At 39.9% G+C, this 24849-nt stretch overlaps 3 protein-coding genes across 4 annotated transcripts; 1 reads left to right on the forward strand and 2 right to left on the reverse strand.

Annotated features, from left to right (window-relative positions):
• Positions 1 to 10484: 10484 nt before the first annotated feature.
• LOC144705268 (uncharacterized) lies at positions 10485 to 12782 on the reverse strand. Of its 2 annotated transcripts, XM_078577859.1 has the most exons (3): positions 11955 to 12782; positions 10832 to 10993; positions 10485 to 10776 (listed from the first exon to the last, which is right to left on the reverse strand). In XM_078577859.1, the coding sequence occupies exons 1-2, from the start codon at positions 12672 to 12674 to the stop codon at positions 10865 to 10867; spliced, it is 849 nt and encodes a 282-aa protein (XP_078433985.1). In that variant the 5' UTR covers positions 12675 to 12782; the 3' UTR covers positions 10485 to 10776; positions 10832 to 10864. The 2 variants fall into 2 exon arrangements, with proteins under 2 accessions (XP_078433985.1, XP_078433984.1); XM_078577858.1 differs by having other exon boundaries at positions 10485 to 10993; positions 11955 to 12781.
• A 1792-nt stretch (positions 12783 to 14574) lies between these two features.
• On the forward strand, positions 14575 to 16501 carry LOC144705377 (uncharacterized). Its single transcript, XM_078578006.1, has 7 exons — positions 14575 to 15074; positions 15417 to 15469; positions 15561 to 15653; positions 15739 to 15962; positions 16032 to 16098; positions 16175 to 16285; positions 16351 to 16501. The coding sequence occupies exons 1-7, from the start codon at positions 14654 to 14656 to the stop codon at positions 16372 to 16374; spliced, it is 993 nt and encodes a 330-aa protein (XP_078434132.1). The 5' UTR covers positions 14575 to 14653; the 3' UTR covers positions 16375 to 16501.
• Positions 16502 to 16514: 13 nt separating this feature from the next.
• Positions 16515 to 20549, reverse strand: PFI (tubulin folding cofactor E / Pfifferling (PFI)). The gene is made up of 14 exons (XM_078578005.1): positions 20152 to 20549; positions 19862 to 20032; positions 19504 to 19550; positions 19168 to 19314; positions 18883 to 19058; positions 18670 to 18773; positions 18533 to 18594; positions 17564 to 17671; positions 17455 to 17489; positions 17319 to 17387; positions 17156 to 17247; positions 16999 to 17075; positions 16831 to 16908; positions 16515 to 16747 (listed from the first exon to the last, which is right to left on the reverse strand). The coding sequence occupies exons 1-14, from the start codon at positions 20483 to 20485 to the stop codon at positions 16646 to 16648; spliced, it is 1602 nt and encodes a 533-aa protein (XP_078434131.1). The 5' UTR covers positions 20486 to 20549; the 3' UTR covers positions 16515 to 16645.
• Positions 20550 to 24849: the final 4300 nt, after the last annotated feature.

Raw genomic sequence — 24849 nt, forward strand, 5'->3', positions numbered from 1 at the left:
CACACATAATGATTTTGTTTTTTTAAATCAGGATAAGGTTTCTTTCATATAGTTCTGATCATAAAAAAGTCAGAGATAATCTTGGGAATGATCATCAGATGATTCAGTGAATAATGATACCTATGAATTCTTTTATTAGTGTTAGGCGGTAAAAGTTATGTTTGAATGAATAATAACAAAATATCAACTAACCCAACGTTACGCCCTCTAGAAACACCTCTTATTGATAAAACTGCATTAAAAATGGTGTTGAAGGTTTTTATTCATGCAATTAAATTTATAAATTTCATTATGAGTACAAAATACAGTTTGAGGTCGACTTATAATCATTTCCTTAGAGTAGACACAAAAATGCATTTAAGCCTTCTCACCAACTCTCTTCTGACACCTGGACCTAAAACAGAATATAGTGAATGTATTTTAAATATCCAAATATAGCATAAAATAAAACTTTATATTATAAGTAAAATTTCAATTTAATTTAATGCCCAAATTCAGTAAGAATATCAAATTTACATTATTTATATTATGGTTCTTTCAAAAACTATTTTGAAGCCTTGATACATGTACGTGACACAAAATTTTAAAATATGTGATAATAGCATGATAAATAGCATGCTATTTGTGACTATCTTTAGCTATAAAGGCAGTTCTCTAGGATCCTAGTTGATTGCTTGGTCGATGAGAGTATTTTGAAGTTTTCATCATTTTCTCATCAAATCCTCAAAAAATGTAAACATATAGCCATACTAAAGCATTAGGGGCTCAAGATTGAATCATCAGCATTTTTGGAACCTAGATTCACATTTCATCCTCATCCCAATGTCTTCCCTCCATGTTTGCTCTTACTTTCCTCCATTCTCTCTTTCTATATCCTCTCTTTCTTTCATTTAATCTCTCCATAATCTGCCATTTTCTCTATAGAGCAATATTCTAGCTCTAGTTTCTCTCTCCAAATTTTCACTAAGAAACTATTAGTTTGCCCCTCAAAATCTTATTTCCCTATCATCTATGGTTTCCACATAGCAGTGGTGACCAAGAAAGGTTCACTAGTGCTCACATTTGTGGGCCTTCATGTGTTAGCTGAAATTCCATGTATTTTGGCTAGGTTTGGAAATGTTCAAGGGAGATCCACAAGCCTCATGATTTCCCTGATTTAAGTGCCACCAACCACGTTCCTAGGCATGCCCCCGTGATTAGTGGTGTATAAGTAGTTATTTCAAATATTAAAAATATTTTGTAAATTATTAATTGTATAAGTCCTATAAATTTATCCAAATCATGAATCTAACTCATACAAATCAAAACATTGACATATTATTTCCTTGAATTTAAATTTTTTCATAACATTATGAAAAATAATCTAGTTATATGTATTCATAATTTTTCCATTTTAGTTCCAATATAAAGCCTTTATGGTGGCGACGACGTCAACACATCGACACCAGACGCGTCACCGCCATCATCTGAAGTTAACACGACCACTGAAGACATGCCGCCATCGTCACCGGATCAAGTCAACAAGCAGCGTCAGGCACGTCTCCACCCACGTACACCCCTTCACGCGTCCTAACACGTCGCCAAAGGCAGATCCAGAACTGCCCTTTGACATGACACGAAACCACGTCGCTCGTCTTTATTTTTATTTCTTTTGACTGTATTTTCTCTTTCCTCCAAGGCCTATATGTACAGGCCATTGTTTCATGAAACAGTTAGGCAAGTCATAATTCAGGAATTGAGTTTTTGTTAACTCTTCTTGGAGGACTTGCCCTAGTCTCCCCTTCTCCTCAGATCGCCGCCGCCGTCACTGCCCTCGTCGCCACTACCGGTTATCACCCACCTTCCTTTTCCTGTCCTTTCCCTCTCTCTTTCTTTCCTTCTCCTTCACCCGCCTATGGCTGCCCACACCAAGCACCAGCGCTGGCCGCCCGCCCAAGACAGCCCGCGCCAGCGCTCAGCGCAGGCGGCTCGCCCAAAGCTGCCCACACCAAGCGCCAGCGCCAGCCACCCGCCCAAGACAGCCCCCGCTGGCGCTCAGCGCAGGCCGTCCGCCCAAAGCCGCCAGCACCAAGCGCCAGCGCAGGCCGCCCGCCCAGGGCCGCCCGTGCCAGCGCCTAGCGCAGGCCTCCCCGGCCAGGGCCGCCCACGCGCACCAGCCCCGCTGGCGCCCGTGTGTGCCAGCCCCGTCGGCACCCGCGTGCACCAATCTCGCCAGCGCTGGCACGCACTAGGCCCACCGGCGCCCGCGCATGCCGCGCGCCGCCGCTGCGCCTGAACGCCTCGGTTACTTGTCGCGCGCATACCGCGAGGGTTTCGGGCGCCTCGAACCCCTGCAAGGCGACTCCCCCCTTGACCCCCCGCCAACTAACCGCGCAGTTGGATCCGCGACATCCTGTCGAATAGCACATCAATCATCCTGCCAATGACGCCCACGCCCAAGCACTCCAGCCATTGAGCAACCAGGCTTAGTTCGGTCGTCTCTTTGCCAGGTCCGCTCAACGCCCGGAACATCCAGATCTTCTCATCTAGTGGGCCATACAATGCCCGGATCGCCCAGTCTCGTCACGACCAGAATTCCCCACAGCCTCTTCACGCACTCTGGTGCCGAGGTACGCCTGAATTCTTTGGTGTCGACGTTTCTTCGTCCAGTGTTCCGCGAGAGTTCATCCACTGCCGACAGATTTGATTTGATTTTGGAACTTCCACAAAAATTCGTTCTTTCATGAGATTTCCCCATGGACGTGAATACGAGTATTGGATTTGGTGCTTAGGCATCGTCGCGGTGGTTGAAGACAGTACTCCTGCCCTCGACGAGGAACGGGGCTGCACCACTACCATTTCATCGGTTTTAGGTTTTCAAATTCGATCGTGTGAACTTTGCGGCCTGTTTATTTCCTCTACCCGTTTAGCATCCTCCACCGTCATTGTCATACCCCTTCCCCTAGTCATCTCACCCCTCGTCGTTCTACGTCTTCCACCCCTCATCGTCATTCCCGTCTCCCTTAGTTGTCCTACATCACTTTAAAATTATATAAACATTTATAAAGTCAACTAAAATTTCTAAAATTATACTTCTCACTTTCAAACTCAATAATCTCACTTTCAAACTCAATAATCTCACTTCCAAACTAATATTTGTAAAATTATATAAACATTTATAAAATCCAGGAAATTTTCTAAAATTATACTTCTCACTTTCAAACTCAATAATATCATTTCCACACTCAATAAAGGTCCAAAATTAGATGTCTACCATTCTTATTTATCAGCTGCCTACATTCCCTATTTCATATATAATACATGTGGAAATTTTATTTGACTATTGTCACTGCATATATTATTTGACTCACACATGCACAATAGTAAATATTATTTTTACTAATAAATATTGATCATGTGTAAACGTGTGCTTGGGTTGGACGACACACACAAAACTGAAGTACAAAACTAATGAAACATTAATCAAGAACTGTTTATTTCTTATTCATGGCATTTTCTCTTAGAACAGTAAGTTTTAAACCCCATGAAAACATTATTATCTATTTCCAATGAAGACACAAAACCAAATAAAAATTCTTCAAGAAATAATGAATGATGCTTATTTGTACGAATTTAATAAGAATGTTATTGCGGCATTCCCATACATCTTGTTGCCAGAGAAACTAACATGAACCAGGAAGAAAAAATTCTAGAAGCACACAATTATAGCTATAGATGATCCATTTGGATGATCCTTCATGTTTGGTCCTTTCTTAGGTCCTCAAAACATATGGTCTCATTCACTAGGAGCATGAAAGGGTTTTACTATGGATGTAATTATCCTATACAAGTAAATATTTCAGGTTGCCAGCCTACTGTTATGTTCTAAGTAATGCATCATAATAAGGAGGTTATTCTGAGTTCAAGAGCATGCCTAACAAAAAACTAAATAAACCAATTACAAAGTAATATAATAATTTAATTAATTGGAGCCAAACATATGACATGCCTACTTCCTTCTGAGTAGGTATATCTAGGACTGCTTTGGTTCCAACTTATAAAACATCCCGGATTGGTGTGGTGTCGTGAAGGACTCTAGACCATAAGCCTTTTTGCATAGTAGATATAATTAGATATATATTATTAACTAATGTGATAATTTCTCAGTACGAGAGAAAGTATCCGGTTATTAGGCACCTACCAACAGAGCAACTAGGGCTTGATGGTCCCCATCCAGTCTCAGATTTTGATAAGGAATTAAACCTTAACAAAAGTTTGGTCCAGTTTTGGTAAAATTTTGGTCATTCTCGGTCTAGATCTGATATGGTCCCAGTTCAGCCATGTTGGTCAGTTATTTTCAATAAAAATAAGAAAACTAAAAAAATAATGGCATGGAAAAATTGGAGAAACAGAGCAAAAGAAGAAGAAAAAAGAGGCAGAGAAGAAGAGGAAGAACAAGAACAAGAGAACAAGAAGAAAAGTAAAAGGAGAATAAAAAAGAAGAAAGGAGGAAGATCAAAATAAAAAGAACAAAACAAAAAAATAAGTGTCACTCAAGAAGAAGATAGGAATATAAAAATAACAAAGGAACAAACATGAAGAATAATAAGACACTAGAAACTCATAAGTCATAGTCCTAGTATAGTTGTCCATCCATAAGATGTCTTTGGTGTCTTTGGAATCAAGGCCGCTTGCACAACTTTGTCATGAGTCAACATGGTTCATAGTTTTTATAATATTATTCAGAGATTCAAACATATCAATTTCCCGAACCCTCCATATTAGTCATATGATTGGGACTAGACATCACTATTTTTTTAAGATATTTTGAAATTTGTCATGAGTAACTTTGAATAGAAATATTTAGAATACATGTTTAAAGACTAGTGTTCATCATATTGTGATATCAGCATAATATGAGAAAGCTTCTGGACGAGGGGGGTCTAGGGATCAGATGCCTTCTGGACGTCCAAGACATGCTTCAAAGGAAGTTTGTATGGCGTATGCGTACCTTGCACTCCCCATTGGAGAGATTCATCTCATTGAAGTATGGCGAGCGGGCTCGTAGAGAGATGGATATTCGGGGTCATCTCAAATGGCAGACTTGGCAGAGACATTGGCTTGAGATAGCCACGGCCAAACGTTGCCATGTCGGCCAAGGCGAGATTAGCGTCTGGTATGATACATGTCTCACTGATGCACCCCTATCCTATCATGCTCACTTCGAGCCCCATCGCCTTAGATTGACTGTGGCGTAGCTACTCCTAGGCGACATGCGCCACCTTTGGGAGCAACATGGCCTTCCCATCAACATGTTACCCTAGGCCCTGAGTACTCCCATTGTGCCCTCTCAAGATCGTCCTATTTGGACGCTTACCCTTGATGGGGCATTCTCTTGCTGCTCTTCTTGGGAGCATTTCCTTGAGAAATCCCCAACCCACCATTAGGGTAGCTGAATCTAGCATCAGGCAGTCATTACTCGTGTCTCCTTCTTCCTCTGGAGACTCTTGCATCGTGGCCTCCCGACTGATGATTGAGTGACCCGTATCGGTCAATATCTCAGTTCACGTTGCCATTGTTGCCCCACATCTCCCCAGGTTGAGACTATGGAGCACCTTTTCTTCCATAGTGAGACAGCTCTAGATTGTTGGCATTAAATCACACACCATTGGCGTCAACTCCTGGTACCTCCTTTACTTTGACATTGTTAGAGTGTTTTGGCAAGATACTCCAAACAAAGCCCCCTCCTACACGTCACCATAGCTTACCATGGGAGATTTGGAAAGTGTAAAATTCTTCTAGTTTTGTAGGAACTCCTATGCGCACCTTGGATATCTTGGGACAAGTCAAGCAATGGATACAGCGTGATGCAGGACGGACGCGGTCAACGTCCTGCGGTGGAAGCGTGCGGTCCGTTCGTCCCTCTCGGGGACGTTCATCTTGGGCGGCACGTCCGCCTTGTCGGTGGGTGTCCCGGAAAGGTCCTGCGCGGGGCCTCAATTCGTAGAAGCCGAGGGTCACCGTTCTCCACCTGGTCAACGCCCACGGGGTCGTCGTAGAGGCATTAGTGGGCCTGAAGACCGGTGGGCGGATAGGTTCAGCCGGCTGGATAGCGAATACGGCAGCGAACGATACAACGGCTTATGGCAGCCGAGAGCTGTCTCGCGCGGCGGGCGGCTCCCCGTGCAGCGGGGCTGCCCCTTGCGGCGGGCTGCCCTTGCGAGGGCGGCTGCACCTTGCAAGGGCGGCTGCGCCTTGCGAGTGCGGCCGGTTTTGCAGGGCGGCGCCTCAGGGCGGCTGCGCCGGCGCGGCGAGCGCGCCGTGCGTGGCGCGGTGGCTCGCGAGGTGGGGCGGCCCTGGCGGGCGACAGGTCTGAGACCCAGATTCTCGGCGCGACGCTGCCGCGCAGCGGCGACCAGCCGCGCAGCTGGCGCGCGCGGCGCTGCGACAGCGGCAGCGGCAGCAGCGGCGGTAGCGGCGGCGGCGGCTGTGGCCGCCTAGGGTTTCGTCAGAAGAGGCCGACGGAACAGGGGGGGGTGGAACGGGACGGGCGGCCAGATCGGCCCCGTTCCGTTCCGCCCAACTGTCTCTCACCCTCTTTCTCTTTTCTCTCAAAACGGAACGGGACGGGACCTTTTTTTCCAAAAATTCAACTAGACTTAGAGTAGAACGGGGGCCTCTCTGTCCCTTATGTAGGGAAGGTAATGGGCCCTAAGGAGGGATCATAAGAGGGGGAACCCATTAGGAAAGGGTCCCCTCTTAAGCCCACTAGTACATAGTTTATTTTAACATGAAAATTTAGCTAAACCTAGGAATTAAACTAGATATTAGAGGAAAGAAAATACCTAGATAACTGAGGGCTACGCCATCACAGCGTACACACCACCTCTTACCACCTTGCGCCCACCGCTTGGCCCCAGACTGCGATCTCCTTCGATCTTGGAGTATTCCAGCGACCCTCGCCCCCATCCGCATGCGGCTATAGATTTTTCATTGGCACCCACCGCGAATCGTCATCCAAAAGCTAAATGTAGATGGTGCAGCCAAAGGGAATTCGGGGCCAGCAGAGGGAGGCGGTATCCTACAGAATCATACAAGGAGTATTATCTTTGATTTCTCCTCTTTTTACAGCATACAAACTATTACAGTAGCCAAGGCTATAGCAATACGTGATGGTTTACTCCTCTATGAGGAACGAAACCTTCACCACATCATCGTAGAATCAGACTCACAGGTGTTAGTTGATATACTTCGTGCATACAAATGCTCCCAGTGGCGACTACAACACGTATGGCAGGACATCATGCGGTGCCGTCAATGCACAACTATTGTTCGTCACCAGCTGCGCGAGGAAAATCAGACAGCAGATGCCCTTGCTAACCACGCAGTACACATACGAACCCCTTCCTCCTTTTTCCTTTCTTGTCAGGCACTCCCTCCGAAAGCTTGTAGATGCTATCGCATTGAATGCCTCGGCTTGCCAGCCCTTTGTACGTGTCACACAATGTCGAAGGAAGGCCCCTAGGAGTGCGGATAGCCTGGAGTGCTGGAGGCAGGAGAGCTCACCCTCTCGCTTGATAGTCCGTCAAGTCGCGCACTTCCATGATGACATCTGTGAACGGCGGGGTGGACTACACACTCCACACGTGCTACGAGGGCTCCCCCAACTCCTGCTAGCATGAGTGACCATCTCCAGGCCTTCACTAAGTAACACCTATGTACCTTTTTCTTTCCTGCAACGTGGGCATGGACGAGTAGGGTCTGTGTGGAATTGGGACATGTACCCTCGCTCCACCCCTAAAAATGATGAAAAGCACAAAAGTATATAAATAAACACCCCGCAGGAGGCATCCAGGGCACTGATGGATCGGTCTACAAGCACAACCGCAGGGTTGGACGTACCCAGCACCGTGATTTTGAAAAAAAAAATTCAAAAAATATTATGATATCAACATAAATAGCTCAGTCATTGCCTACATTTATGGACTTCGATTACAGGAATCGGATGAGCACTATAATGAATATTATTTATTAATGAGCATTGAATGATTTATGGCATGTGATATTGGCTTTCATCCCTCATATATTTCTGATGCTTAAGATCAATCGCCCACTTGAAACTCTTAGGACAACTTTCGGGTATGGTAAACTACGAATCCTCATTGGTCATCCCACTTGGTATTGATGCATTAGAAAATCATCTGAGAACACTTTTCGTGATATATCCACTAATTAGCCAAGGACTTCACTGAATCCTCTTTCTTCAGTTTTCTCATCTTATATTTTTTAGAATAAGATCCCATTTTGACCACATAATTACTTTCGTGGATTTGTTTTTTTCTTTCAATATATGATGTTTTATAATCCCCTAGGAAAGTGTGAGTATAAATTAAAAATGCAACCTTCCATCCACAAAATGTCCTTAGTGTTAAATTTAAGCGCCACCTACACAACCATAACATGAGTCAATTTAATTGATACTTAATTATAATTCCATCAAGGGGATTCATACAGATCAATTAAGTGGATTATTTCTGAAAAGAGCACCTACTAATGGCTAATGATAAGTGAATCCCTTATGCCTCTACACTTATGGTTACAGGATCGACCATACTCGATAATGGGATTGTATCTAATTATTTTTTTTCCTTCTCAAATTTTAAAATACATGTTTAATTATTGAACATATCCTTGGACTTCATTATAACCATTACAAACACATTATATGAAAAACTCTGTCTTTGACTATTGAACAAGACATGAAATGTATGATTGGATTGCATTCCACTTATAATTCTGTGACGTACTAGGTATAATCAGGAGATGACACTCATACATATTTTCACACTTCAATATTTCTCACCTTATTTACTCAACTCATCTCAGGCTTTGGTTTAAGAAATTATAAATGGAAATATTTTTGAAACTCTTATGCTGTACTACTGGTGACAGAGTGAACTACCTTGAGCACACTTACCCTCTATCAAAAATCATTTTTGAAACTCAATAGATGTTTGATTTTCCTTGTGTCTATTATAAGAATTCTTAAGCTTGAATAATCCTGACATGGAACTGTAGAAAATGCCAAGATTAGTGATATATATTCAAAGGAGAAAGGGATAAATGCTCACATATAATAGATCAGAATTTTTGGATATTATTCTGATTTTCTTGGATGCATTGATATCAAAGGGTCCACTTTGAGCTACACTAATATGTTGAAAGGATAAGTTATGTCTTGGAGGAGTTATAAACAAGCACTATAGTGCTTTGCATCATAGTATCATTTTGTAAAACATGATAAAATGAATCAGATGATGGAATTTGGTTGAAGATATGATGGAATCAAATGGCCTACACTCCGAGTTACTCTGATAGCGTAGCAGGGATCAAATGATAGAATTTTCCTGAAACGTATTGAAGAAACTATGACTTAGCTGAATGTATTTATGAAAATTAACCAATCTCTTCATTTTTTTATATCTCTCTCCTTTCCTATCCGTCTCCATCTCTCTCTGTCTCTTTCTCTCTCCCTCTTTGCATCTCTAACTTCATTCACCAATGCCATTTTTCTCCCTCTTTATATCTCCCCCTGTGCATCTTTCTCACTCCATGCATATCTCTTCGTCTCTGTATTGCCATCTAAGGTCTTCCATGAATGCACTAATTAAATAGGTTTATTACATGATGATTTTTCATTAAAGTGGGAGTTTACATATGTTATGTTTATTTAATACTAAAACACTTTTCGTGAATACTTATGCATAAAAAAATCTCTAGTTTTTTTTTCCAGTTTGAGTAAACTTTATTTAATGTCCATTCATTCTTCAGATGACTAATCGGAAAGGCAGATGGATGAATTACCTTGTATGTAGTTTCCACTCCAGACATTCATATTTGACCTAATATAATTCATTGTAATTATGTATGTGATCATTGTTGGTTTAGTTACACTTTATTTGAAGAATCCCCTTTGGCTCTGTACTAGTTTAATGATCAACAAGATAAGTAAAAATATCTTGAAAAGTGATAAAAAAAAATTTTGACCTTGCAAAATAATAATATGCAGTCTAGCTAAAATATATAGTCCCAGTGGGAGATAGTTGATTTATTTTCCAGTGAATGTATATATTAATCTTGCCTCAAAGTTATCAGTTGGAATCCCAATTGAAGGGATTCAATCAAACTGATCATGAAGTTGAGACATATAAGTGGGCATGTGTAGAGACCGAGTTTATTATATTTATATAATGATCATACTTAAAATTTTACCCAAGAGGCTTTATATTTCATCATGCCAATAAGTGGGGATAAAGCCCTTGGAACTGGCACATTGAAGTGAGTCCCAGAAGGCTTATATCTAAAGTTGCTTTCAAGGTCTGTCTTCTGGTTAAAGGAACTTGCAACGGACTTTGGTAATATTTGGTTTATCCAAAGATGTTGACCTTTGAGATATCAGCGAAACCACCCAGCTATATTTCAGAAATAAACATTCTCAAGACCACTTCACAGAAAAGAGACGACGAGTAAAGCTTTTAACAAGAGGCTAAAAATATTCCATGAAATGTAGCAATATTTGGGGGGAGGGGGTTGTATTATCCTGGCTTCTCCTTGAGATATTTCTCTTGTTAGAATAAGGGACTATAATGTGTTCTTCATCAAGGTGAAACAACCATTCCCGAGGCCACTCCTTGGAAAAGGATGAGCAAAGCTTTGAGGCAACAAGCTACACACTGTATGAAATATATAAATCTGGGGAAGGGAAATATTTTCCACACTTCAAGCTGCAAAAGATGTCTGCAGGTAGAATTAGGCATCAACCTCTGTTCCTCCTCATAGTTAAACAACATACCTGCGACCCCTTCAAAGATAAGAGATGAGGTGCTCATCTTAAGGCGACTACTGGCCATGGAGTCGCCCCCGCCGTCGGCAACGAGGCTCGGATGTCAGGCATCCGCTTCACTGCTGAAACTACTCCACTCAGCCTTGACACAGGCACCGTAAATGGAGCAACCTGTCAATGCCCACCATAAACCAGTGATTTCCAAATATGGCATCAGATCATGATTGTCATCATCATCATCATCATCATCATCTTCATCATCATCATCATCTTCGTCATCATCATCATCTTCATCATCGTCTTAGTCATCATCATCATCATCATCATCTTAGTCATCATCATCATCATCATCTTAGTCATCATCATCATCATCTTTGTCGTCATCATCATCATCATCATCTTTGTCGTCATCATCATCTTAGTAGTCGTCATCATCTTAGTCGTCATCATCATCTTAGTCGTCATTATCATCTTAGTCGTCATCATCATCTTAGTCATCATCTTCTTCTTCTTCTTCATGCTTTTGTATGTTTAAACAAGATGAAATAAAAGCGCCAATCCCATGTGACCAATCGGCGTGTTCTCTTCCAACTTTCTTTTCGGAGAGAGAGAATCAGAAGATAGACGGTACAAGTCGGCTGGCTATTATAAATCAAGTTCATGAGAAGAAAATAAAACTAGTCCAATGTTTTAAAAAATAATGACCAGATGGATAAGAGAACCATATCCAACCGATTGCACGAAGAAAACAAGGATGAACTAATCTCTTCTTTCTTTTCTTTTTTGAAGGTACCATTTCTGAGTATGTGAGATTACGGTTGCAAAGAAATGAAACGGAAGATTCTGGCTTGATTATAAACGCATTAAAACAAAAAAAGGAGAATTTTTAATGCATGATCTAAAAACATCTCTGTGGCACCCTGCACTGAATACTCGATGACTTCTTTTTACCTTTTTTAAATCTAGCTCGAGCAATTGATACAAAGGATTCTATAGCACTAATTTATATCTTCGCAGAAGAAAAATCAAAATCAATAGCAGAGAGAATTACCTCGTCGAAGAGGACAGAAACGATATGTTTAGATCAAAAACTTTGAATCCGAAGGCAAACGAGCAAGCATAGAACAATCACCTCATTATTGGCGGCGATTTTGAGAGGAATGCGCCTGATCTTGGGCTTCTTCCTATACAGTTTCTTGCCCAGCACGACAGCTCCCATCAGAGCAGCGGCAATTGTGACCGACCAAGCTGGCCTAATCCTTGAGGCGAAGAACTTCAGCAACTCCAACGGTAATTTCCACCACACAAACCATGAATTTTCACCTCTGCTAATTGGCAATCTCCTGGAAGCAGCAAAGGGTACACTCATACTACCCTCACCGGTCATGGGTTCCTCTGCAGGAACTTCAAGAACAGATTCTAATTGCGAATTCACAATTGGGGATTCGTCCAAAGCGCAGAGATCACCGCCGTGTTCTTCCTTCAAATCAAGGCCGCGACTAGGCATCAAGTCCTGGATTAAAGCTGAATGGCCCTCTTCCGGAGGACTACTCTGCAGAATTTCGCTGCCGCGGCCACATGGCCCTGTGGCAATTGGGGGTTCTTCCGGGGCGCAGAGATCACCGCCATGTTCTTCCTGCAAATGAAGACCCCGATTTGGCTTCCTTTCCTGGATCAAAGCTGAATTACCCTCATCCGAATGATTCTGTCGCAAAATTTTCGCCTCAATGGCAAAGTAATCGTGCTTGATCGATCCTTCTCCTCCATCCTGCGATTTCACAGGGCCGAGATCGTCTTCGCCATCGCCGACTGCGAGGAACTCCCACTCCTGCAATCCTGTATCTTCCTCCATCGATCGATCGGGAGATCAAAATCGAGATGGAGATCGAGATGGAGATTGAGATCGACAGAGATAGATAGATGGGTGGAGCTCAAAGAAGAACGAAGATCGAGGGAGCTGAACGTAGAGCACGTTAATTAAAGAGTGACAGCGGGACAGGGGAACCGCTCGAAAGTGGCTATTTTCAGGATAAGGCGGTGCTACACCAAAGCGTCTGTCTTTCCACGTGTCACACTTGGGTCCACGTGGCCTGACACACAAGAAGATCCGGCGAGAAGATATTTTCGTCGAAATTGTCTGAATTGTTTAATTTGTATTTATTTTTAATGATTGGTTGTAATTCTAAAATATCTTCCATATAAATTCAGTCGAAAGGATCTGCGGCGCAGATTGGTCGTGTCTTGGTGGGTCCCACACCTTGCTGAAGCTTCAGATGTGACATCGAAATAATTCTTTTAAATAATGATAGCAAATTTAATAACTTTTTTATTATTTATTGCCACAGGGCCATGTGTCTAGTATGCTCCTAAAATTATCTTTTATGAGTTATGGCAAGTCAAAATTTTATGCTTACTAACTAGATGATGTTTCAAACTCTTGAATTCATTATTTCAGACGTTGAGTTTGTCTTCGCATGCAATAATGAATATGATTATAAAAGATACATTATGCCTATACTCAATACTACAAGAACCTTAACAATATTCTTATCAATCAAAAAATATAAGCAATCGAAAAAAAACTACCCTATATGTAGACTTCGTACTGGTATGTCTGTTGATTCAAAGGAAAATATCTTTTTTCAAAGAGCAATAGATTTCTCACGAACTGATGGTTAAAAGCCATGTTACTTATCACAAAGAAACCGAGTGCTTAGAAATGCAAAGTCATAAACTAGCTCTATTTAATTACTAAGATAATCAATACGCATACATATACATTTCAAGTAGAGAACTAGTATAGAAGAAACCATAGCTTACAAATACATTTGGAGAACCATATACATAAATAATTCCTTACTGAGTAAAGTAGAAACTTGGGAATGGCCGTCCGATATCCGGTATCTGATATACGATACCCAGAAAAAATCAGGACAGTGTCTGATACGGACATCGACAAACATGTGTAAAATGGATATCGGGACGGATATCGAATAGGTATAGACGAGGCAGATATCAGACACTGGATATCAGCTTTAGATATCCGGATATTGGAACCGGTATCCGGATTTCGATATCCGATAGCAAGAGAAATAATCAATGATGAACATGACTTTAGATGTTAACATCAACGACACCCAATTTTTTGTTTTCTTCCATATGGGATAATAGGATTCACAGTTTAAACTCCTAGTCCTATTATCCCATATGGAAGAAAACAAAAATTCTGAGACGTCTATGTTAAACGAGGTAATAATTAACTTAAAAATTCTCTTATTGACTCTGAATCCTATTCTCCCATATGGAAGAAAACTGTATATATTTTTACGAGCTATATTTAAAAAATTCTCTCCAAATCATTGCACGATGACAACTTCAACAAATAAATGTATTTTTACAACCACTCCATGTTGGACATCGAAATCCTTTATCCAACTCATCCTTCTCGAGATACGGAGGCGTATGATGACATCGAAGACGGATAACGATATCGGATATCGATACTGTAGCAACCAATATCCGGATATCGAATATCGTATTACATACATCGAAACTAATATAGTAGAAAGCCATGCGTATTACATAAGTCGATTTCTTACCGAGTGAAGAGATGGTCTTCACGGATGGAAAAGATGATCTGGGCCGTCGATTGTGAGCCTTAGGAAGATGATAGAACTGATCGAGAAGACGCCACGTGGAAGAACGTGGCTCTTTCAAGTCAGAAAGACAAGTCTCCTCCTCCGCGGCTAAGTCCTCTGGAGAAGCGAGCTCCGCTATAATGGCAATTCCACCGAGTCTCATCGCCAGATTCCAAGCTCGAGCAGGGCAGAGATGCTCCAATGGCGGCCCTGCCTGGCCTGCTCCTCTTCCTCTTCCTCTTCTTCTTCTTCTTCAGCGATCCACGCCATCTCTTCGGCCTTCTTTCCTTCTTCTTCCTCGCCCTTTCGCCTCAGAGCGAGACGCTTCAATTCCTTCAAACCCTTGTCTTCTCTCCGGGAGAGGAAGAAGCAGACGCTCCAGAAGACTCCCGATGCCTCTCCTAGCCCCAAATTCGCGAGCTCGAGCAAGAGGAATGGCGATGACGGGGTGACGAAGGAGGATGACGCGGGTTTGGGCGGAGATGGCGCTGTCAAGGGCACGATCTTGGCTGGGTTGCTGCTTGTTGGAGTCGTCGGCGGTTGCGGCGCCGTTGGATTCGTGTATAAGGATCAGATCAACGCTTTCCTCACCCAGTTCTCCAGTTTCATCGAAGGTCTGTCCAAGTAAGAGATTTCAAGATCTTCGTTCAGTCTAGGAACCCTAGATTTGGAATTCGAATCCGTTGAATTGCGCGAGATACTTCTGTTTCAGAAGCAATCTGGGAGAACACAAAAAAGTGAGAAATCATAGAAATTTGCCGTTATTACCTTGATTGGAACCGGTAATCGAATCAATATTGGAATTCTATTTGTACCAATAAGATAGCAGTTAATGGAATCAGGGAAAACCCCAAATTCTTGGATAGGGCATCGACATCGATTAGAAATTTTCATTTATTGATGAAATCAGAGATTTCATCGTAATTATCTTAACATCTCTTCCTTGTCGAGTATAGGTTATGGTCCGGCAGGCTATGCTCTTTTTGTTGCCGTCTATGCGGGTCTGGAGGCAAGTAAAATCCAATTTTCGTGCCATCTTTCCACCTCCAAATTCTATCATTCTTTCTTATTTCTTTCTTGTTCTTGTGTTCTTTCTTCAGATTCTTGCTATCCCGGCAATTCCTTTGACAATGTCTGCCGGTCTCCTCTTCGGGAGCTTCGTGGGCACAATCATAGTTTCAATCAGCGGAACAGTAAGATCATCAAGATCATATTTTTTTCACATTTCTTTCAAAATACTAATTTTTTTTTCTGCAAAATGTAAAATTACTTGTATAGGTGGCAGCCGCCGGAGCGTTTCTAATAGCCAGATATTTTGCTCGTGATAGAATTCTGAAACTGGTGGAGGGCAACAAGAAATTCATGGCGATCGACAAAGCAATTGGAGAAAACGGGTTCAGAGTTGTTACCCTTCTGCGGTTAAGTCCTTTGCTTCCGTTCTCCCTTGGCAATTATCTCTACGGACTGACCTCGGTCAAATTTGTGCCTTATGTTTTGGGAAGGTGAGCAAATCCACCATTGATCTAAGTTTTTCATCTAAGTTTGTCTAATTATTTCATTTCATGATGTAGCTGGCTAGGGATGCTACCTGGGACATGGGCTTATGTTAGCGCTGGCGCATTCGGCAGGGCCATTATAGTGAGTTCATGCCTTATAATCACTTTATAATGCAAGATTTGAGATCTAATCTAATTTTAAACATCTATTTATTTAGCAAGAAGAAGTCGAGGCGGGTTTAGCCGGCGGCAGTAGCCAGCTTCTGACTCTGGGGCTCGGCCTCGTCGCCACCGCCCTCGCGGCCGCTTACGTGGCGCGTCTGGCCAAGGTACGAAAATTCAACTGGTTGACCTTTTCTGCATGTTTCTGACCCGGAATTTGACTTTCTTGCAGGATGCAGTTAAAGACATCGAGTAGGCTCTCAGTCAAAGGAGAGAGAATACATGTAAAGTGTACTGGGCAAGATGGGTTGACCGTTACCAGAAGTCAACGGTACCCCCTCCGTGACATTATAAATATAAGCGTTGACCGGCATTGTTTCAAACATTCACGACACATTCTTAATGAAGCTTCAGAGATTACCCAAAATTCATACATGTCAGTTTTTGTTTTTGCCCTTCAACAGTAAAATTGGGCAACAGGGTCAAAGCTGTGATGTCGTTGACTTTGACCTTGACCCAATGCCCAGCTAGGGCATCTCTTCATCAACGAGGATTGTAGTGCCAGTCCCAATCCCAAAGTCCACCAGAGTGGCGGAGTCGTCGTCCAGAAGAAGAGGAAATGGAGAACCCTAAGAGGAATCTCCTGAGTTCTTATAGTTTTGGCTAATAATTATTAATTGAGAATATTTGGAGGTTTCGTAGGATTTAGTACCTCTTCCTGGAGGAATAAAAGGAGCTTGATAGATTTTAGCTTGAAGAAGCTCTCACAAAGAACTTTAAGTTTCCCAACCTGAAATTATTTGGCAAGAATGTGTCATTTAATAAAGTACCGTAGTGCATTTAATACAAGAATGTGTCATTTAATACAAGGCAGCAGTACCGTAGTGGAAGGAGGCAATTTCCTAATTGAAGGGGGTTTTTCTCCCATGGAGGGTCCTACACACTTGAGGGTGAGAGCTGAAAAAATAAAGAGAAAATTGTTTCAAAGAGAAAGTTTATTTCATGTATTCGAATATAAAGTTGAGGAAATTCCCCACATATCAGCTCTGAAGCCATCTTTTTTGCGCCTGCACTTTGCGTTTGTGGTTTTTCATCATCGATTCCGTGCTGAATTTTCAATGCTGAGAGTCTAGAAGAACTTACGTTTAATATGCATTTATCTCCAGGCAATGCAATTTTATTAAAAAAAATCATAATTACCTCGGATGAGCCCTCTCCATCTCTTCTGGATCATTAAACTGTTCCTTTGTCATCACTAGACGAACGTACCTGTAAAATAAATTATTAAAAAGGAGATTATTTTTCAGGAAAAACAAAAGATTATCGTCAGACGTACCGAATTTCGGCCTCCTTTCTTTCACGGTATGTTACCTACAATAATACCGATAGTTAATCAGAAAAGAAAGATAAAATACACAAGTTTTGAGAAATTTCTCAGGAGTTACCTCACTGCCGTTTAGCATTATAATGTTTGATAAACGTGCTATTATCGTAAAGCGCGGTATGCCGCCTCTGGCCGGGTCAGCTACAGGATTCCCAGAAAGCCTCACATCCTTCACAGAAACAACTGGAAAATGAGGAGATATAATAAAAGATCATTGACACATAATGAATAATTAACCCAATCTTATGATGAACAACATTAACTCTGGCAATACTTGCATTACTCATTTTTCGGATAATTACTCTGTACTTTATGTTTCTTATGATTCTACTCATCCTCTTAAGTATCTACCTCACACATGGGAGCAGCATTGAAGAACGCTGGGAGGATCCAAGCAGCGTTCTTTCGAAACCTTTCTTAATTATTTGTGCACGTGGGGGATCTCACATAATAATCCATAAGCCATAATCACACGAAGATTAGACCAGAATGAAGGACCATCATATTTAACTCCATGAATTGAGTCCGCGTTAAATGTCATCCTTTTATTCGGATTTTATTCCATGTTTTGTCAAGTTTTTAGAGCCCTCTTAAAATGATTTCGTCTCATAAACGATTATTAAGGCACCGGATGAATGTAAAGCCTCAAGGTGTCACAGTATTCAATATAACAGTATTAAATCCAGCCTCGGTTCAAGTGAAAGATATTAATCGTGCCATATGGGGAAAATAACTTATAACCCATGAGCCTGAAGTTTTTGCTTGATTTTCTTTTCAGAAGAGACCGACCAAAGTAGATAAGAATAAAAGGTAAGATCCTCAGATTAGATGGGTCAGAAAATATCTCCACAAAAAAATTCATTAAATGATTAATTATTAATTCTAATAGAAGACGAGCCAGCAAATAAACGTTTTAGTTATGTCATACACACAATATTCAGGAATACTTTATTTATTGAAAAATCCACATCACTCAAGGAGAGCGAAGCTATCATAGTTCCGCCACCCCAAAGAAGAAAAAACACGCTACCTTTAATTTTGGGAAAAGACTCAACGCGTCAATAGAAGCCAGATCTTCTATCTCATTCCATCCTGGACAATGTTTCGCGAAAAAAGATATAAGAACAGCTTTTGGGACAAAATTGTGAAAACAGAGAGGAAACTGACCGAGTAGAAGGCACTCCAAATTCTCAAAGGGAACCGTTACTTCTTGAGAACGAGGATAAAATATGCGTTTCAATTTGTTCCTGTTTAAGTGCAGCTGTTCCAACCTGAACCAATAAACCGAATAAGTCTAGCATAAAATCACCATCAAAATTTCAGTGAAAAAACATAAGACTTGACAAGATATATCAAGATGGAATCTGATTCTTGATCTACCGTCTTAAATGAGATAGCTTCAAGATTTCATCCCATGAGCTTATGCAATTATCTTCCATGTTCAAGATTCTCAACCGATCAAATCCTGGAGTACAAGTCAGTGTGGACGCCTTTAATCTGTTTTTCATGAGGTGAAGCTCCTCAATTTTCGAAAGCGACTGTTTGAGTGATTCCACCTACTTGACACAATCAAGAAGCGCCAATAAGCAGTGAATTTACCACGATGAAATAATCAATAAATTTGGAAAACAAAGAAACTGGGTACACATTAGCGACTGTCAATACCAGTTCCCATGTAATTCCACAATTATTCAGAACCAAGGTGTGAAGGCTTTCTGATGGGGTGAAAATGATCGGATCATCTTCCATAAGGTTGCTAGAGAGATGAAGAATTTGAAGACCTGGAATGGCTTCACAAATAATAGAAATTTCCTGCGAAAGATGGCAGTAACAGAGAATAGGAAACGATTGTTAATGAAAAGGTAAATTTTGGATGAACAATATTACTTTCACTCTCTATAATATTAGCCCTTTGTGTTCAACCGGTCGTCGCTTTAAAAATAGTAAACACTTAAAAATGAATAAGAATAAAAATAAAAGATCCGAAAAAAGATGTTGTACCTTCCAGCTTGAAAGCAGGTTTCCTGTCAGATCAAGCACCTTCAAATCTGCAGCAATGAGATCCATTACGATAGTCGACGGCATTTACTAGAATCATAGATAGTCATTACACATTTTACTCAGCTGTGCTTCTTTTATTCTTCTCCGAGTTTTATCCGTCTTTTTATCTTTAAATATTATCATCTCTACGAAGGATCACGCAACAGATTCCCATAATTTTGACAAAAAAATACATGATATGCATATAAAGACCGTAAAAGAACCAATAAGAGCGTCGACTTGAATTCGAAAAATCTAAACTATTATGACATTATCGGTCGAGAGAACATAAAAAACATATAACTCAAGAGAAATCTACTTGGAACTGAAGAGGAGATTTCGATTGATTGTCCAACAAAGCTGATCCCCATGTGGCATAGCGACGCAACCTGCAACTCCTCGAGTCTGCTCAATTTTTTCCAGACCATCTCCTTCCCCGGAAATTGAACAGATACCCGATGATTACTCGACGACAAGACGTACATTTCTTCTACAAAAACGACGAAAAAGGAATCAAATAATCATCAGAACAGCAAAATTACGAGCAAATCTATCTTACTGAAACTTCGCTAGTCGATTTCAATCAAATACAGGTAAAAAAAAAATTACCTTCCTCTTCACGGGTCGATTCTCCTCGGTATCGAAGACGAAGGGCTTCCATGAACGCAATCCCAGAACTGAGATTCCTGGGCCGGATCAGAGAGGCGGTAGTCGATCCTTTGGCCGAGAAGTAACGAACGCCATTGACGGCACCGTCGTGCTTGCCTTGCCCGTCATCCCAATCGACGCCGACCCAGCAGCCATCATAACCTTCGACGGAGCCCACGTAGCGAACTGTTCCAGTTCTCTGTGGATCTCCCACAGCATGAATTCTCTGAGAAACTCTGAATCCCATCTTTGAATCTGCGATTTCCTCGGGATCTCTCTGCGTCTTTCTGTCCATTTCCGGTTGATCCTTCCAAGAATGCGGGAAAATGGAGTAGATTTGGAAGCTGTTCTAACGAATATACTACGTTTTTTCAAGGAAAGTTCATTCAAGAAGAATAATCCATATTATCCCCAGATTTTGAAATTAAAATAATAGCAAAGATTAAGACAATAGTAAGACTTCCCTCTGTTTAAAGAAAACCAAAACCATAATCTATTCCAGTTGAAAGAAAAACCCAAAACCCAGATTCTGATTTTTAGAAAATAGCGAGATAAAAACCACAGTGAGACTTTATTCTGATGAAAGAAAATCAAAAGCATAATCTATTCCAGTTGAAAGAAAACCCAAAATCCATATTCTGACATTTAGATAATAGCAAGATAAAAACCACAATGAGACTTCATTCTGATGAAAGAAAACAAAAGGCATAATCTATTCCAGATGAAAGAAAACCCAAAATCCATATTCTGATATTAAGATAATAGCAAGATAAAAACCATAGTGAGACTTCATTCTGATGAAAGAAAACCAAAAGCATAATCTATTCCAGATGAAAGAAAACCCAAAATCCATATTCTGATATTAAGATAATAGCAAGATAAAAACCACGGTGAGACTTCATTCTGTTGAAAGAAAACCAAAAGCAGATTGAATTCTGGAAGTTTTTTAAGGGATCTCACTCTGTTATCTTGTAATACTTTCAAGCCATGTGCTATACAAACATAATTCACGCACTATGGTGAAAAAATCTAACATAATTTAGGTTTTTATATATTTTTAAATAGATGTCTAAATTTTCAGAAATCCAAAAGCATTATATTGAGGTTTTTTGCACTAAACATAACAAATTTGAGCTTCGTTTAATACATTATATTTTCTGCTTACACCTGTTAAAATAATAATGTGAGAATATGTACAATAAATAATCATATAAATTAAAGGAATTAATTAAATGCACGAAAGAATGATAGCCTTCATATATATGTATATACTATGGATGCATGTTATCACTTGCTTAATGGGATCGAGTACATTAAAGTACGATAAATGCTAATTGGATGCTGATGGATTTATTAAGGATAAGTATCATTATTCTAAGATCAAGTCCCTCGACTAATTCAATAATCTCAGATTAATTTATAAAATATTGAATTTCCATCCCAGTGAATTCGAGTTCAATTGCCAGAAGGTTGGTGACAATTCAATCATATTATCACATTTCTAGATGAAAGACGCAGAAAAGTGTTAGAGATAGAAATCAGACTGAAATGGACGATCGAAATTTTTTCGGTTGCCTTCCAGTCAAAATGATAAAGGTGTAAATTTATGAAATAGATTTGCTAACTTAATATTATTATTATCAAATGTATATATAAATATTAATTACAAATTAAAATTAAAAAGTTGTCTTCATGGAAAAAAACATTGGTTCAAGCTCTGGTTCTTCCCCCAAATCTTGATTTATTCAGATGCAATTGTGTTTAGATGAGAGGAAACAAACATGTGATATATCTCAAATTTTTATAGACCACAAACACATGCATTAAGGTATCGCACAGTTTTCACACGGTCTTAAACGAACAGAGTCTATCATTGCACATCAAGGAGAGAAACATAAAGATACAATCATTTTTTGCTGTAAAAACCTTACTGTATGATTTTGATCCCATAGCTTGGATTTGTCATGTAATTAAAACTTATTGCTGATGTGTTCTGCACACTTACACATATTCTTCTTTGAATCCAGGTTAACTAAGCTATAACAAATTTCTCTCAGCTCATTCTTGATCACAATAACCTTAAGTTGCTTCAACTGTCTATTAGAATTATCTGTTTGCAGGCTAGACAGCTGCGAAACCTATTTTCACATCCTCCTCTTCTAATAATCACTAGCCCCTTCTACAATAAGCCTTTAATTCTTGAATTGAGTAAAAATGTTCCCTTCTAATTATATACTCATCGTCAAAACCATTTATTAATAAAATATGCTCTATAAGAATTTGGAAACTTCCTAAAACGCTAAAAAATAAATTTGACTCAAGAAAAATCCGGAATAACTTTGGGATTACATCACGTATATTATTTTTAAATTATTACATAAAATTGATGTACATAAAAAGAGAAATATATCAATGCGTGAATAATGTTAATGCAAGGACTTTATTTCTATCATTACCATGCATAAAATGATTATTAATGATATGCACATGTATTATATGGATGATTTTTTATCAAATATTAAAGCATTTTCAGTCCAACAACAGATACCAATTGTGTATGAAGTCAAATTAATAATTAACTTTGAATAAACGAGAAAATTAGGCATAAAATCATAAAGTTAATAACTTATTAAATTTCAATGTTGATGTTATTTAAAGTATGTTAAATATTTGATTTTATACTAATTAAAATGATTTTTCATCACTATTGGTCATAGATCATCCCATTTATAGAGTTTTTTGATGATGTAATGAAGTCACGGAAGGTTCAGTTTCAAAAGGAAGAAAACATCGATTTCTAAGAAATTTAATGTCATGATCTAATTAGTGAGGGTAATATAATGCATGCCCATGAATCATGACCATTCATAGAGATTTTTTTGTAAATTTAGAAGCACTGCTGCCTTAGATAAGTGACGTACATGATCTGCCTCTTCGTATCTGATTAGGCCTTTCAGATGATTTATCATGGTTAGGAGAGGAGAAGGAAAACCCCAGCACGTGCGAGCCACTTTGCACATGGAGATTCAAATAAATAAGAATGATAAATGCTAGAGCTATAAACAAAGATGGTGACGCCATAGATAGGGATTGGATTATGAAGATGACCTAGTGCATGAAAATGAGGAATCTATCATTAGTAGATTTGAGATTGGCTCAAAGACCTCCTTTTATAGGATCACTCAAACTGTGGCCCATTAGTATGGATGTTGGATTAATGCAAATTTTCTCTAATCCAGCTATAGTGACAACATTAATCATCCCCACTCTAGAAGGGCCTATATTTGATATTATATTGGAAAAGAGCTACCTTAGATAATCACTACGAATATATCTGAATTTATGATTACACGCGCAGAGCCTAAGCATTGAACAAAACTTCATGCAACTACCTTTGTGTCGATTTGATGCCATACTACGGGTGCATTGACATAATTCCTTAGACTGGTGGTAATAAATTTTTTATTTGCTCACTCCAAAAAAACTTGGTGAAGATCACTTCTGATAATTCCAAATTTATGGTTCTTATGTCATTTTATTACTTCCGAATTTAGACAAAATATATTGTTTTCCTCAGACAAAATATCTGTTTTCCTCCAAGACGATCTCCTAATGTCTTGTTTCAACTAGGTGCTTACCCTCAAAGCACAATCCTAATAGATCTATGATATGGAATTAATGGCAGTGTATGAGCGACCAACCACGTTTATGGATAATCATTGGTGACTGCCAATTATTAACCTAAACAGTTATGGCATCGCGATTAGTGATACCATAGTGACATTTAAAGTTAAACAGTTTTACTTTTACTTTTTCTAAAGTAGGATGACATGGCCCAATAAGAAAAGGAGGTTTTTTTCTCCAATAAAAATGTCGTGCGGGATCGAGGCTCAAAGACTTAAAATAATGACTTTAGCTGCTTTTTTAATGGTCAACAATTGAGGAGGCGTCCACGTGCCACGAGACACACGACGCGTAAGTGTACACATGGTGTGCATGTGCCAGCCTATTAACAATATTAAATGGAAAAGCATTGATGTGGCATGTGCTGACGTGACACCATGTCAGATGCAACATAGTATAAAATAGTACATTTAATAATACATCATTATTCCCTCTATTTTGTGCAGGGCAACACGAGACGCAATAAGAGCCATCCTACGAGATAATGAGGAAGAATCTAAACCAATTATCACATTAAATGCCAGGAAGAAACAAAAACCCTAACTGAACAACATGACGACACTGACGAGGATGAGGAGAGAGAAATCTTTTGATTTAATGAACGACAAGGAATCATCCAACTACCAGGCTTGATATATGACGATCAAGACCACTGATTGAGCTGAAATTTTAAGGGTAGCTTTGTCTTTATGTCCTCAATCCATCTTCATGGTTCAATATACAAATTGAGCTCCTAATATTTTTAAAAAACATCTTTAAGCTCAGTTCCTTCTAGAGAGGTAGATTAAAAGAGAATGAAGTTTTAAAGTTCTATCAAGGGTGTCTTGGTGTCTCTAGTGCTTGGAGAGGGTCAACAGAGAAGTGGGGAGGTTGATCTGCATCAGGAACACACCTTGATCATGTTGGAACATAGGGATCTAAGGTTAACCTCTTGCCTTACATTGTTTTCTCTTCAACACATTTAGGTAGTTCATC

This window comes from Wolffia australiana, chromosome 7 (genome assembly GCF_029677425.1).
Source record: "Wolffia australiana isolate 7733 chromosome 7, ASM2967742v1".
Lineage (NCBI taxonomy): Eukaryota > Viridiplantae > Streptophyta > Magnoliopsida > Alismatales > Araceae > Wolffia > Wolffia australiana.

Coding starts and splice junctions, on each gene's coding strand:
- PFI (XM_078578005.1), bottom strand. CDS start 20,485: ATGGACAGAAAGACGCAGAGAGATCCCGAGGAAATCGCAGATTCAAAG. Junction 20,033..20,151: donor ATCGACCCGTGAAGAGGAAG/GTAATTTTTTTT, acceptor TCGTTTTTGTAG/AAGAAATGTACGTCTTGTCG. Junction 17,388..17,454: donor AGAAAGGAGGCCGAAATTCG/GTACGTCTGACG, acceptor TTTATTTTACAG/GTACGTTCGTCTAGTGATGA.
- LOC144705377 (XM_078578006.1), top strand. CDS start 14,654: ATGCTCCAATGGCGGCCCTGCCTGGCCTGCTCCTCTTCCTCTTCCTCT. Junction 15,470..15,560: donor CCGTCTATGCGGGTCTGGAG/GCAAGTAAAATC, acceptor TTCTTTCTTCAG/ATTCTTGCTATCCCGGCAAT. Junction 15,654..15,738: donor TAGTTTCAATCAGCGGAACA/GTAAGATCATCA, acceptor TTACTTGTATAG/GTGGCAGCCGCCGGAGCGTT.
- LOC144705268 (XM_078577859.1), bottom strand. CDS start 12,674: ATGGAGGAAGATACAGGATTGCAGGAGTGGGAGTTCCTCGCAGTCGGC. Junction 10,994..11,954: donor AAATCGCCGCCAATAATGAG/GTGATTGTTCTA, acceptor GGGCATTGACAG/GTTGCTCCATTTACGGTGCC.